At 37.3% G+C, this 15,477-nt stretch overlaps 1 protein-coding gene across 22 annotated transcripts in view; it reads left to right on the forward strand.

Annotated features, from left to right (window-relative positions):
* Positions 1-15,477, forward strand: part of SLMAP (sarcolemma associated protein) — an 80,398-nt gene that overhangs the window by 44,067 nt on the left and 20,854 nt on the right. For 12 of the 22 annotated variants that reach the window (XM_032447218.1, XM_032447219.1, XM_032447220.1 and 9 more), the window contains 5 exons: positions 1,796-1,852; positions 4,993-5,073; positions 5,317-5,376; positions 10,993-11,115; positions 11,853-11,927. In XM_032447218.1, the coding sequence (XP_032303109.1) occupies positions 1,796-1,852; positions 4,993-5,073; positions 5,317-5,376; positions 10,993-11,115; positions 11,853-11,927 (396 nt within the window). Of the gene's footprint in view, positions 1-1,795; positions 1,853-3,131; positions 3,259-3,793; positions 4,855-4,992; positions 5,074-5,316; positions 5,377-10,992; positions 11,116-11,852; positions 11,928-15,477 lie in introns of those variants that run through there. The other 10 variants (XM_015874893.2, XM_015874900.2, XM_015874896.2 and 7 more) reach the window with 4 other exon arrangements.

The raw sequence follows: 15,477 nt of genomic DNA on the forward strand, positions 1-15,477 counted from the left end.
CACGCAGCATACAGATGGTCAGCCCTTGAGATCAAGAAATTGATAGCTACTTTGAGTGCAGTGTTTTTACATTCTGTTTATTTTTTAAAACATAAAGGCAGAATTCCTCAGTATCTTCCTTGCTGTGTTCCTACTATGACCCCCCTCTTCCAGCCTCAGCTGAGTCCTGGAAAAGCCACACGCAGCTTTTCTTTAGATTTATTTTTTTTAGGGCTCATGTAACCTTTGGGTCCCTCTTCACTTGTGGCTGCAGAAGCTCCATGTCTGCTGCTGTATCCCTAGGCTCAGGGACTCTCAGCTCTGATAAACACAATCTAGATGACAAGTGATCTCCTGCAGCCTGCTGAGATCTGAATTCAGTCCTGAAAACATGGAGCACAGTGTTCGTGAAATCTTGTAAAAATGCAGGACAGTATTTGCTGCCAAGAATAGATGGATAGTCTGTCTCTTATAGGCTGATTTGTCTGCTTGAGGGGACCAGAATGGGATGGGACAAGTTTCCAGCCATGCAAACAATTGTTTAGAGCTCAGGTTTTTGTGCCTCAGAGCTTGTCCTTTTCCATCCATGGCTGAAAAAGCTGTCTCCGGTCAGCTCTTGGCCTCCAGCTGTCCTTAGCTTGTTATGGGCACAGCAGTGTGCTGTCTGAGTGACACAGTGACTTCTGAATCTTCAGAGCTCCTTGAAGCTCAAATGCTGACTGAGCTCACTATATTTAACTTTAAAAATTTGGGAAGGATTTGTTGCCCTTCAGCTCGTTCAGTCTGACCTCCTGTGCACGCTGTTCATCCTGTCTTCTCTGAGTCTTGGTTACCTGCTATGAGGGCTCAGCTCGGCTCTGCTGGGCTGTCATGGATCCAACAGCTGCAGGTCCAGCCTTCCGCTGGTTGTTAGTAGCCCTTGGAAATGCTTTTAGTTGTCTAAAGCAGAACATCTACCGCACTGTAATTGATCTGTGAGATACATTCAGTCACTTTGCATGTTGACATCACCTCACTGATTGTGAAGAAATTTGAAATAATGAAATCTTGTAACAAGAAAGAAGTTAATTGCTGGTTCAGTAGTCTTTCCTTTTGGTGTCTTTGATAAGTCCAAACCTGTTCTTCACATGGTCATACTGTTTGCCTTCATGTGCTCACTGAAGTAATAAGATGTTAACAGCCTAGTCTCAGGTGTCTTAGATGTGTTCAACCACCTGACATAAGTGAATAGACTTCCCTGCCAGTGCTATGCCAACTCACATTTGAGGACTTGGTGCCGTGTGTGCACAGCCTTTTGGAAATTTGTTCAGTGCTTGGAAGGTTTTAAACTAAGAAAGGCCATTCCTGGGTACATCATAGGCGGTGATGAAGCAGGTGTGATGTGGAGGTGGCTTCTCAGTTGCCCTCACTATGGTGTATGATTTCTGCTGTATTTGGTGGGTGTTCACTTCAAGCAAACAGCTCTCAGAATTCTTATTTTTGAAAATTTCAAAGTGGTGATATTTCCTATTTTTTGCTCTCAGATTGGGGGAAAAAACATTCATTTTAAAAACCAGTTGTAACTTTTCATTAGTGAACTGGAACGTTAGGTTAATAAATTGCAGAGGGCATAATTATGTTCTTAATCACAATGTTTCACTAGGTTTGAGTACTTTGTTTTATTATTCCATGCCAGAATTAAGTTGTTGTTCAAGCCTGAGTAGAAAGTAATACTATCAGCTTTTAATTTGGTCATGGAATGTGGTCTGCGTAGATGTGTGCAGGGAAAAGCTTGCTTAATTTGAGCCTGGAAAGTAACACTTATTTTGTTTGGCAGACAAGATCATAGATGAAGGACATCTAACCAAAGTGGAAGAAACAAAGCTTTTGAAAGGTTAGATTTATGGATTATTTAAGTGTTTTGAAGCATGGTTCTTAATGTGACCTTAATGCATGTTCTCTCTTAAACTGGCTGTTTGTTTTGTTGAATATTCATGTTAGAAAAACAATCAATGAAAGGGGGAGGTATGTTGTATACTGACCTGTTGTAGAGTAAAAAGATTTAAAGAAAACAACTGTCAAGGATTGATTGCATGAAATTCTTAACTCAGTTCTTACTGGAATGTATTTTTTTTTCTAATTGAAAGTACAGTATATACATATCCTGCAAATTGATTAAAATTTCTTGTGCCGGCATAAATCCAAACTTGCTTTAGTTGCAGGAGGAAAGATAAATGATGTTTATTCCTACTTAAGATGTAAATGAAATTGTACTTCATAATTATTTCAGGGCAGTGACTAACCTCCTAAGCTTGCTTATCAAAAGCAAAATAAAAGCATGCATCTCCAACTACTTTTCCTCTTTAGTATAGTGAAGTACAAAGATATAGTTTGACAAGATTTACCTTGCCAGGGATGGTTATCTTGCAGTGTCAAAGTTGCAAAAAAAAAGAAAGTTTTGAAGTATGTAGGTCAGTATTTCCTGTATCTAATAATGCAGGTTGGGCTTGCAGGCTGACTCCACTTCTGTAGCTTTTTATTAATGTCTAGACATACTAACTCATTTCTTTGTCCTTCTGCAAAGTGTTACTGCACTGAATAAATGTCAGCTTGGCTAAAGTCCTGGTGGTTTAGAGACCTTTCTCCTCTATGAAACTGCACCGTTAGTTTTGTTTCTGTAGGTGTGTAAGCTATAGACAACGTGCCATATTTGGCAAAAGAATGCATACAATAACTGTAACTTAACGCTTGCATGCCAGTTAACTTGCAGTACAACGAGCTATTTTTAGTGTTTGCTAATGTATTTGAACTCTTCAAGCACGTATGATGTCAACACGTTTTAATATACTTCATGATTTTGGCTATATTTATTCAGCTTAGTTTTATTATGGGAAATAGAAACAACTGCTGTGAAATAATTTAGTACAGGAATCAGTTTTGTGCTTTAGACCGGTTCCAGCATAGGAAGCAGGGTTCTAAGCCATCTGTCTTTTCTATGTCTGCCATTTCCGACACTTATATTTGCACGTCTTTCCTCTGGTGCCTGGTCTTGGTGCCCGGATCAGGGGTGAGGGATAGCGGGGGGAGGGGAGGCATTGTACCTGAGAGCAAGTGGGAGGGGAGCAGGGGAGGGAGGAGAGGGGGAGAGAGAATTAATGTAGAGATTGTAGGTCACGCTGCTCCACTTAGCACAGAACAAGGAAGCTGTGTCTATGTATGACCTGATATGGTAAGGTTGGTTGGATGCAGATACTGCTCAGCTTCACAGTCCTGGACTGGCTACTAAGACAAACGGCATGGGTGAGGCTTTCAGGATATACTTCTCTTTATACCTAACGTTTAATTTTATTTTTTTTTAAGGTTTTTTGGAAGTCTTGTGGGTTTAATTCTGTTTGATACATGTAAAATGCTCTGTATTGTGATGTCTTCAGAACTTGTTTTTGGGGAATAACACTTGTAAACTGGGGAAGTACTGTTTTCACTTAGCTAAGAACCACCCCAGCCATCAAATTCCTTAACTACCTCAGTCACTGTGAGCTTTGAAGTCAGATGAAGACAGATGATTTATGTTTGGGAAAGCTGCCAGGCCCGAACCCCTAATGCACTGTGTCAGGGTGCTTTCCCCTTCTCCATCACCACTGATTTCAGTCCTATTAAAATAGGAAGAGCCTTGCTCTGGATCGGCTACTTTGCTTGTACTTGACATCTTCTGTTCTGTTTAAAAGTTTGTGTTCTGGCACAAAGAAAGAAGACTCTTCACGTTAGATAACAAAAATGCTTTCTTTCTGTTTACCTGTCGTCTTGCTCGCTTCCCAGTGTTGCATGTTTTCTTTTTTCGCTTCTTGTTTAGGGGGCATTCAGTTCCTTTTTAGTCTCTTCTCATAAGCAAAAGCAATGCCCCCAGTCTTCCTCATGATTCCTGTGTTGTTGTGTTTATTGCTTGCTGTCAGTGGTTTTTAACACTGTTCTTATAAAGCACCTTATTGTTTATTATTGTGCATCTTCCCTTCCTGGTCCTCCTCTGGCACTTTTTTTTTGCATCTACAGTATGTATCTGTATGTGAAGAAATTGTGTTCTCTGTGCTTTTTCCACATACACAGACATCTCTCCTACCATATATAATGTCATAACGATGCCCTTAGTGTGTGTGCATGTCACTCTCTTTAACTGGAACTTGATACTTAGAAAGAACATCTGTTAATCTGAGACAGCAATGCTGTCAGCCCAACGATGGGTGCATATAGTCAGCCAAGAAAGACTTTCCTCTCTTCAGCTTCACTTGCATGTTGGTGACTTTGTAGTTGCTGAACTGTCTTAATGGGAGTCACCTCACCTTCTGAAAATTGAGAAGTGGTGAGAAGGCTGCATGGCCTGATTAAGCTGCATGTGGTGATGTGGTGGGGGTTGTATGTGACCAGTTATGTTGTGAAGGTTTGGGTTTGTTTGGGTGTTGGTTTTTTTTTTTGGTGGAAAAAGCATAGCAACTGCCTTCTGAAAATACAATCTGAACTGGCAGTTCTTTCTATAGACCAGTTAGTGTATTCTTTATTGATTCAGGCCACACTTTTTTCGTTACAGTACAGTATATACAAGTCTTGCTGCTATTATTTTTTTGTTCAAAATACTGAAACACAGTTTTATTCATCACAGCAGTTTATTTCTGACTCATAACAGTATCTGCATTGTTCTGTATCTCTTTTCGTATTTGTTCCCTGATTGGATAAAACAATCAGCTTTTGCAAAGAGTTCCAACTGGCAAGAATGCAGCTTTAAACAAAAGTTCAAGCTGCGCATGAGACAGTTGCATCCCCGATTAGATGCTCAGCTAGATTAATGAGTTCAGTAAAACGGACTCCATTTTACCCCAGATTTATGAAGAAATAAGCAAACATCAGGTTTTTAAGAGCTTTCTTCAGTTCTTCTTTCTAGTGACATTTAACAATCATAGATATATGTACATGCATATGTATATATAATACATAAATTAGGAACAAAGCATTTACACTGTACTTGATTCTCCCTGTCTCTTACAGAGAACCAAGCAAGAGTGAAAGAGTCAGATTTGTCAGACACTCTTAGTCCGAGCAAGGAAAAAAGCAGCGACGACACTACGGGTAAACACTGAACTGAAGCTTTGCAAAATCTTAGTTTGAATTGAATCACTTAATCATGAGCATTTTTTAAGAGTGGAGAAGGCTTGTATCATGTATTATGAGCCAAATACGCTTTAAAGCAGTGTAGTCTGTTGTCTACCTTATAAAAAAAAAACTGCTGTAAAATAAGAAAAATATAAAAGCTTCTTTAAATATGAAACCTGTCAGCAATCTGCCTGTTCTTAAAATTATTTTTTTTTCTAGATGCCCAAATGGATGACCAAGATCTAAATGAACCTATTGCTAAGGTAGCACTTCTGAAAGGTAAGGAGAAATTTATTTTTGTACATTTATATACATAATCTACACATAAATATATAATCTTTATTTATATGTTAATGTTCCTGTTTTTGATTTTGTTTTTTTAATCAAAAGTATGTTATTACAGAGACTCATGAAGTATTTAGATCATGGTAGTAAGGAAGAACTGCACTTAAATATTACTAATGTTTCCTTTGGATGGTATACAAGCGTACTGCTGAGAGCTAGCATAGGAATAATGTGTGCTTAAAGCTAGTTAGCTCTACTTAGCAATGCTGTTCTATGAACTTACATGTTATCATTTCAAGTACTGTTGAGAAATAGTAGCTGATAACCACTGAGAGAAGAGCTTCCTCCATTACTGAGAAATGATTTTAAGCATTGCCAGGTTTTACCTCTGTGGTTTTCATCACTGTCAGAAATGCTCCGGCTAGTTTGCATGTGGTGGTATAAAAACTCTAAAATCATTTTTATTGTTAATGCTGTGAAGACTTGAATTCCCCATTTAAACTGTATTTAGACTGAGTGTCAAACCTTGGTATGGTCTTCATACTTCTAAAATTATATGATGTACTGTTCTTTGTACTAAAGATGTTTGTACTGTAGATTTAATTAGCAAGCTATTTACATGTTCAAGATCTGAAGATTGTGGGGTGGTGTTACATTTACATTGTACTGAAAGTTAGCTTTGCTTTTTGTACAGTTATATGTTTGATAATATCTGTAAGGTGATGCTTACATTGGTATCATGAGTAAAAAGAAAGTGACAGCTCCTCATAGTTTAGAAAGACAGGAAACCATAATTCAATTTAGGAGAACTGTAAAAGACCTTTTTCCTCTATTTGCTTACACTTCCCTATTTTCTGATAGGAAGGACTTCAAAGTATATAGTACATACATTTTGTTGTTGTTGTTGTTCCAGACAAAAAACCAAAAATTAAGTATGATATTTTCCACTGAGTTTCAGTTCAACATAGCTTAAAATAATTCAAGTGCTCAAGACAGTGACCATTTTCCATTTAGATTTTATGTTAATGTCTGTATGAATAGCAATGAATAATAATGCATATAACCTTCCTGGAAAGTGTATTTATAAAACAAAAGCAGTTAGCTGAATATCTTAAACAAATACTCTGGGGAAGAGGACAACAACAAAAGAAAACACATCAGTGGATCCATAGATTTAATGATACTTCTGCCCTTCTGGATTGTAAGAACATATATCTATATAAATATATAGAGCGGTCCAGGCAATCCAAAAGGTTGAACGCCTGTGGTCTAGGGTATATTAAACTGAAGAGGAAGAGCGACTGAACTCTTAAAAAACCAAAATAAAGTTTTCTATAACATGGAAACATTCTTTTGTTCATGTGGATGTTTGGCATTGTTTCATTTGTCTTCATCCAGTTGAAAAATGTTTATTTGCTATTGAGTTACATGTTATAATTAACTAGGATAACTCTTCTTCTCCTGAGGCTATTTATGGACATTCCAGTTTTGTTCTCATGAAAACATTTTAAAATATCTGTACAATGAATCATATGCCTGTGTAATTTTTATGAAGAGTCCTTAAGCTCAAGGTTTTCTTTGCAGTTTTGTCAGAGCTACTTCATATGCCTCATTTTGCCCTAAAAAGGATCTTATTTGCCACAGAAAGACTTTCAAGTGGGTTTGTTATGCATTCATATAATTAAGGAAGAGTGAGAACATTTCGGATCTGGCAGCTGTTTGGAATGCGGAAATGGCTGCTGCAGAAGGCAGTGCTTCTTTTTGTTTAACTGCTGGAATGTAGAACACAAATACATGGAACAAGAAAATGATGAGATGTTAAATTGCTTTAGTTTCCTCCAAGTGTATTTTCCATCAATAAATTCTGAGTGCATTCAGGATTTGTTTCAACTTTATACGAGACAGAATCTGGCAAAGATGAGAAGGGGAAAAAACTTGCACAGATTAGCAGAGCTGCTTTATTTTTCTTCAGGAGGTAAACATCTCTATGGGCCATTTATAAGAGTGCCCTGGACGTTTCTATATAGGCTGCCTGCGACTACTTATTACAAAGAAAATTTGCAAAGCTGAAAACAAGAATATGTTGAACAGATGGTTAGAAGCAATAAATGCCATTGGAAGTTCAATGATCTTGTCAACTTCCGCTTTTGTTAGTAACTCCAACACTGATGCACGGGATCTTATTAAAAAATGTTTACTGAGTAGTTTAGTTCCCCAAATAGTGCTAGTTTACTTAATAAATATTGAGAATCAGCAGTGTTCTTACTCAGAAAGTTTGGTAACCATTTTTTAATTGTTGCAGTAATAGCCAAGTGTATATTTCACGTGTATGACAAACACATTTATATGGCCAAAAGTCTGATTTAGTACTTCATCTAGCAGCTCCCAGCTCCTTGAGGGTCCTTGTGGTCCCTTCCAACCTAAGCCATTCTGTGTATGACAAGTTTTCTGTGAATCTTGCAGAGCTGAAGATAACTTGGGTTGTTAATTGTCTTATCTGAATCACATGAATGCTCTGAAGATACTTATCTAAGTAACCTCAGAAATCGTGTCTGACTCTGAAAGGGAACTGTTGTAACTCGGGACAAATACCAGCCTATTCAGGTAGTTGCTACCACTGGCCAGGCATGTGGTTAAGACATGAATCAGTGTCACAGCCTGTGCGTGCTTCTATGGTCTCTCCTATCAAAACAAAAATATAAGGACAATCACGTAAACAGAGCTTAGTTAATATATTCGTGCTTTTAAATGTTGATTTAATCTCAGTTTTGTTGGTCTTTTTAAACTAAAGCTATCGGTTCTGAGGTTGCAAAATCAAAGTTTATGTTAGATGGAAAAAATACCTCTGCACGCAATCATAGTCTTTAATGATCTGGAAATAGTTGCTTTTCCTCAAAACTGACCTGTGGGTTGGACTTCTTTTTGAGAGCCAGAATGAGGGAGAAGGAGCTTTAAAGTACTTTGGGAATGGTTTGTTACAGAACACATTAACTATTCTTTTTTATTTTTAATCTACCAGTAGAGGAGAACTTAAAGAATAACAATCTGATATTAAGGAAAACATGACTGGGTTGGGATAGGTGTGGAAAAAGTGGGGTGATGAATCTATTACATGATAGCAAAAAATCTGGTCAGAGATGAAAACTTTCTGTAAGGATGGGTGCTTTTTGTTGGTGTTTTTTGTTTGTTCATTTGGTGGAGTTTGGGGGTTTTTTTTATTACCTTAATAGTAAAACTCTGCTTAGATTTCTGAGAACAGTCACTCCAGGAATGAGTACGTGATGGATTACTTCTAAACCCAATAGTACTTTTACTGGTTATGAATATATCAATAACATCAAGATACCATTTTTCAAATCTCAGCATTAGTACTGAAGGGATTGTCCGCTCTGTACTAGGAGCCATGGAAGATTTGTCATTTGTATGAGACTGAAAACCTGTTTTTCTTCCATAGTTGTGATTATATTTATTGGCTTTTGGTTTAGAAGCTTATCAGGTGTATGGAATCTACCCTATTGCATTTGAGTAGGAAAGAGTTTTTACCTTGACACATTGTCACTCTGCTGAACTGATTGTGCTGTCCCATAAATTGAATTCCTCATCTCCTTTAAAGCCATCTCATCTTTCATGTCGTGTCCTTTCACTGATTTGAAAATGCTGTCCACTGGGACGTTCATTTAGTGAGTCTATTGTTTGACTTGGGACACTGCTTCTTTATGAGGCGTGATTTGAGCATAATTTGTCAGCTCCCTCATCCGTTTCTTCTGAGCAGTCTCATTAAGGACTGGAAGTCTAATTGCCACAAATCTTTATCCATGAGAAGCTGGGAACAAAACATCTCCAGTAAAGAGAAATCTGGACTAGAAATTTTAATAAGTGTATAAAAGGAAGTATTTGGATGAAATATTGGGTCCTCTTTGTTCTTTCTGCTCTCATAATTTTGTTCTGAAAAAGCCTAGAAGTGCACGTGTATCCGTATCTCTGCCCCTTGATCCCACCAATTCATTACTGCGAGGATGGGAAAGAAACAGCCTCTTTTCTTAGAGGAACACAGTATGAGAACTTCAGAATAATTTACCTTTTGGGTTTCTGTTCTCTGCAGTCTGACTCCATCTTAAATCTGTAGCGATGGATGTTTATCAACCATAGGGCTGTGCAATGTGTGTACCTTCCTATCTGGAACGAGAGGCTATGGGCACAAGCTGGGACATGAGAAGTTCTGTCTGAACTTAAGGACACCTTTACTCTGAGGGTTAAAGAGCACTGGAACGAACTGCCCAGAAAGGTTATGGAGACTTTCTTTGGAGATATTCAGGGCCTGTCTGGAAGCCTACCTGTGTGACCTGCTGTAGGGAACGTGCTTTAGCAGGAAGTTGGACTCGACAATCTCCCGAGGTCCCTTCAAACAGCTGTGATTGTTAGTTGTGATATAAAGGTTTATACCTCTGTCTGTGTAGTCTGTTATACTTATGAAAGATCTTTCTGCACAAGGTGCTGCTTAGGGAGGATTTAGTGCAGAAGTGTTTCTTGCTTTCTGTTCCTGATATTACAGATAACTGCAGGCTGGGGCGTTGTCTTCCTCTTTATGTTTCTGCATCCAACTCCTAATATGCACCCATTAGATGACAAATACATATTTTTTCTTCCTCTATATGATTTAAATTATCTAAAAACTTCAGCTTTAGAGGTATTTGATTTCCATGACTGTGTGTCATTTCCTGTAATCAATGCCAGGAGGTATTTTGCATGCATTTTTAATTAATACAAAGCTTGCAGGGAAGAACATGCGTTTTGATTATTTAGTTTCACATGATTGGATATTTAGATAGCTGATCACATTAAATATGTGCCTAATATTAAGTCCAGTAAAATATGAAAGGGCAAAATCTGGCCCTTAAAGGTCATGAAGAAAATAAACGGGTCTTCATTGAATAACAGAATCACTAAGGTAGAAGACCCATAGAGTCACCAAGTCCAACCATCATCTCAACCCACAAGTCCACACTAACCCATGTCACTAAGCAGCACATCTGCCCATCTCTGAAGTAACACAGATGGCAATGCCTCTGCCTACCTGAGCAGCCCATTCCAGTGCCTGACTGCGATTTGTGTTAAGTAACTCTTCCTGATACCCGGATCAATCCCCCCCGGCACAAGCTGAGGATCATAGAAGGAGATGTGGGGAGTGAGCAGGGTGGATTCAGGGGGTTGGGTGGCACAGAGTCCTTGCTCAAAGTGTGTGCTGGGGGAGGAGGTTACAGTCTCTTCCTTTTAAAAGTAGTTAATGCAGTCAAGGATTGTCATGCTGATGTTTCTTCTTTTATGTCAATACAGGCAGCTTTACTAATCAATGCAATATTTTTTAAAACTCTTGAATTTGTGTATTCTTTTTGTTTTACTGCATGTTTTTATAAGTGGTATTTTTAAGTATGTGTATGTTTTCCTCCTTTTAAAATATATTAATATTTTTTCTAATATTTACCTAATGCAATTTTGAGTTTACTGAACTAACTCTGGATTATTTGAGTAGAAAATGACCAGACATCACATAAAAGTGCAAAATAAACGGATGTAGAAATGTGTGCTTTAAAGAAAATGTTCTTTTATCAGATGAACTGCAGGGTGCACAATCAGAGACTGAGGCTAAGCAAGAAATTCAGCAACTGCACAAGGAGCTGATTGAAGCCCAAGAGCTAGCTAGAACAAGTAAACAAAAATGCTTTGAACTTCAAGGTGAGACCCAGATCAACTTGGTTATGTAGGGTATCCTTTAAAACTGTATTTATCAGGTAGTCTTAGAAGGGTGTCTGGTTTTGTTCACAGTTAGATTTGGGTCCTAACATTCCCATGTCCTGCACAGAAAGTTTGTTTTGTTTTCTTTTAATGTATAATCAGTCAGATTGAACCCCTGACTTTTTCACTCAAGAATGACCAACTTCTTTTCATAGTATTGAATACACATGTGAGCTCCACATATTTCATCCTTATCAAATACATTCTAGAATTATCGATTCATCCATATTGCAGTCAGATAATGCATGTAGTTTAATGCATTCAGTGATCATCCTTTTAAATATGGAGCTTTATCTTTGTCATCAACAAAACCGTTTGTTTTTAACAAGAAGCAGTGTAGCCTAGTTTAATTGCATATTGTTCAGTGTTCTAAGAGATACTTACTGCTTTTTTTTCTCCCACCCCTATGCCAGTTGTTGTTTAGCACACGTAGTTTTTGGATCAGACAGTTGATTATATTAGTTTCAAATTAATTGCAATACTACATGATAATGGAATAATATCTCTAATTTGGTCTTTTTGTTAAACTACTTACACAGTTAACTAGCTTTAACTTACTGGAATAATCTGATTGTTTTTAATCTTCTCAGTTAAGAGAAAGTCATGTCTAAAACTAATCACGAAACTGAAATACTTTTTACTAACAAACTTTTGGTCACATTCGCTTTCATTCATAGCACTATTGGAAGAAGAGAGAAGAGCTTATAGAGTGCAAGTTGAAGAATCTAACAAGCAAATAAATGTTCTGCAAGGTAAGAAATAACTTTATCACTCCACTTTCATAGGAATAATAAATATATAGCTTTAGCTGTTTTCATGTTATTATAAGGACAATTAAGGAAAATGTGAAAATAATATGTTTTAAATCTGATTTTATTTTATTTTTTTACAATATATTTTGAAATATTACCTGTCAATTTCTAGTTCTAGTTATAACTTAGAAAATGCAGAAGATGTTATCTGTAACATATTCCCCTCCTCCCTCTCTCTTCAGTCTTTGTCAGCTTTGAATGATCCAGGGATTCTTACTATGACTGTTTTACCCTCTCCCTAAACATTCAGAGGACTTATCCTTTCGTTCTTCTCAATCTCTTTACTTTATTGGTAGAATCCTCTTGAGTCATTTTTAATCCCTCCAAGTCTGCATTTAACCTTAGTATGCTGTGAAATTTCGGCCACGATCATGCTTCTTTCAGCCCAAAATAATTATAGCAGAATCAAGTCCAGTGATTTACGTAACTCTTATTCATGACACAAAAGCTATTATTTCCAAGCTACTGAAGCTCTGTATTGACAGAAAGAGTGGAACTAACCAAGTCTGTCTTGACATGGATTTGTTGAGTACCTCAGCTTCTCCTACAACCTTGCGTTGCCTGCTGTTTTAAAAGAATTGTGACAGCTCAAGCTCATTGGTCAACAGGCCATCTATCCTGCCTTTAAATCAGTAAGGGTTACACTAGGACTCTTCCTTAGAGCAAATATTAGTGTGAGTGCCAACTGTGAATTCAGATGTTGATTGTTAAATATGTAGAACCTTCATACCTCATTCGGCTTGAAAAGAATGATGGTTAGGAGACATGAACAAACAGATTTATTAACATCTATGGGTTTTTTTCCCTATTGGAAATAAAAATGGTTTGCTAAAGATATTTTAATGTATAGTAGCTTGTTGTGGGATGTGATACTTGATGTATACCAGGTACATTCACTGAGAAGCTTTTGTGATTGCATTGCTTTATAGGGATGTCAGCAAAACATATTTAGGTCTTCTGTTATTGCTCCTCTAAGGAAGAGGAGCTTACATCCCTTCCAAAGCCAGAGAAGTTATTGATTTTGAATTTCATCCTACTAATAATGAAAATCTTGCAAGGAAAGAATGCTGTCGCAGAAGTTAAAAATTACAGTCTGATGGGCAGCTGTGTGCAGAGCAAACAAATAGATAGTTATCTCTTTAAAAAAATGCTCTTAAAAAGAAAAAAAAAAGGCAGTAGAAGCTTGCCAGAGCCACGCTTAACTGCAGCATGGCTTCGGCTCTTGGATGCTTTCCAAGTAAGTCTTGCAAATGTTTTTTGCTCATCTCTCTCCATTGTAGTTTAAGGCGTTCTGATATTAGTCATGGGCTTGCTGCTTCCCAAACTCTCAGGGTGTGGCGTATCTCACAACTTGGGAAAGGTTGCCGTGATGTCATTGTTCTCTCTTGGCAGCCTGTCTGAACTGTACTGCAGGAAAAAACCTGGACAGCCTCATGCAGTAACATTTCTTCAAGTATTTTCATGGAATCAGTATTTTAGGTCAGCCGGTGCTACATGGCTTCTGTGTTTGTCATACAGAAGAGGGGGTGCCATAGAAACTACTGAAATCCTGTCTCTACATGAGAAGCTCTTTAGATGAGCAGATAGGTAAAGCAAGGAAGTTCTTGTATCTCAAGTAACTCACTATTACTTTAAAAAAAAAAAAAAAAGTGCAGCATTCAGTTGAGATGAGGTAATGGTTTACATAATTAAGAGGCGTAATGGAAGCTTTATTTCTAATCACCCTTCCAACTTACACCCAATGTTTCAGAGGCCGTTCCAGTATTCTTCCCGTGTAAGGTACTTTTACAACTCATCAAACTCTGGAAACACAGTTGTATATTTTTGTGTGTTCATTCATTCATACCATGCTTGTTTTCATGTCCAAGAATTTCAAGGCAGAGCTGTTCGTAAATAAGACAGAAAGAAGAAAACGAAAGTTTAGTCAAAAAAAAATATAATTACTGAGGAGTAGGAACTTAGTTGAGCTTGATAAAGAAAATAATATAAAGAAGATATGGGTTGAAAAGTCACTCCTTTGCTTATTGATGGATCCTGTTATGTTAGCAAGTCTAAATTCTTGGTGTTTTAGAAACGTATTGTTTTCTAGCATAATGATTTGGGATGCTCAAAGCTTCTAATGTAACAATATGTGGCAAGGCAAAGATTAATGTTCTGCTCTATTGCTGTCAGATTGTTCTCATCTACTATTTTGATTACTTTTCTATTAGAATAATCATTTGGAAACAATTTCTGTACTAATTGGATGGTAATAAGCCTCATATTGCTCACATATGCAAAAACGCATCATGCTGCTGTCTGTTACGGAACGAATGTACTGCTTCATCTTAGACAAGATTGCTGTGAAATCCTACCTAGTATAGTCTATAATAGACCTCATGAATCGCAATACATAATAGGTATCATGTTTTTTTTTCCATGCTATGTTTTCCTTTCAGATTACAGAACCGTGTTATTCAGAGATTCTTTAGTTAATCCAGGGAGATAAGGCTTGATAAAGCCTTGTTGGAGCCTGTTGAGAGGAGGGGGGAAAAAGTTACCATTTCTTTACATCAACTGGTATCAAAGTTTCTAGATTATATCTGTATAAGAATTGTAATTCCATCACTATATGTGAAAGAACTGAAGGGCATCAAGCATCAAATACAGCTGTTGTGAAAGTCTCCCTTGAGCAGTCTTTATGCTGCCTGATTGTTCAGCACGACTCATTTACACTCTGGCATCTTCTATAATGGATTGAGAGAACGAAAACAAGTACAGGAAATCTGTGAAGGTTACTCAACCTTGGTTATCTCTCCTGTGCTTTCTGCCATCCTTATTTGCCCTTTGCTTCAGAAAAGGTAACATTCAGCTATAAGATTACAATTGTTACCTTCTGTGGTATTTTGTATCAGGGGAGCCAAGAAATTTGATCTTTTCTTCTCAGAGCAGTTCTTAATTAATTTTGGTGATTGCTTTTTCCAATGATTGAAAATCATTGAAATACATGCGAATGTTGATTGGTGTACTTCAAAAAATAAATAAATAAACAGAAAACACTTGGGAAATTACACTTTCTGCTTCCGTCAGCCAGAGTTTAACTATTTTATTCTTCTTACTGTCATACTTTCCATTTAAGTGTTTGCACAGGATTCTATTTGCATGCATATTTATGAAAAATAGTCATGCTCAGAGGAGATGTATTTAGTAACCAAACAGTTTTGAATGGGAATAATTTAAAAGGTTTGCTTCATGCAGTTGAGAAATGCCGAATAACCTATGTTATTGTGACTTACGTGGCTGCTGCATGTTTACGGCCAGTCATGAACAACAAAAGACTACTTAAGGTTCAGTATATTAGGTGCAGCTGTCACTTCCTGTCCAGAATTCATCTAGACTTTTGCACAATGCTTTTTGCAAAGAAGTCACTTTAATTCCTTTACTACAATTTTGGAGAATGAAGTAGAAGCTCTCTGCCCCACATGTTTAAAGACATCACAAATTAACTTCA

The sequence above is a fragment of the Coturnix japonica genome, chromosome 12, assembly GCF_001577835.2.
Source record: "Coturnix japonica isolate 7356 chromosome 12, Coturnix japonica 2.1, whole genome shotgun sequence".
NCBI classification, from domain to species: Eukaryota; Metazoa; Chordata; class Aves; order Galliformes; family Phasianidae; genus Coturnix; species Coturnix japonica.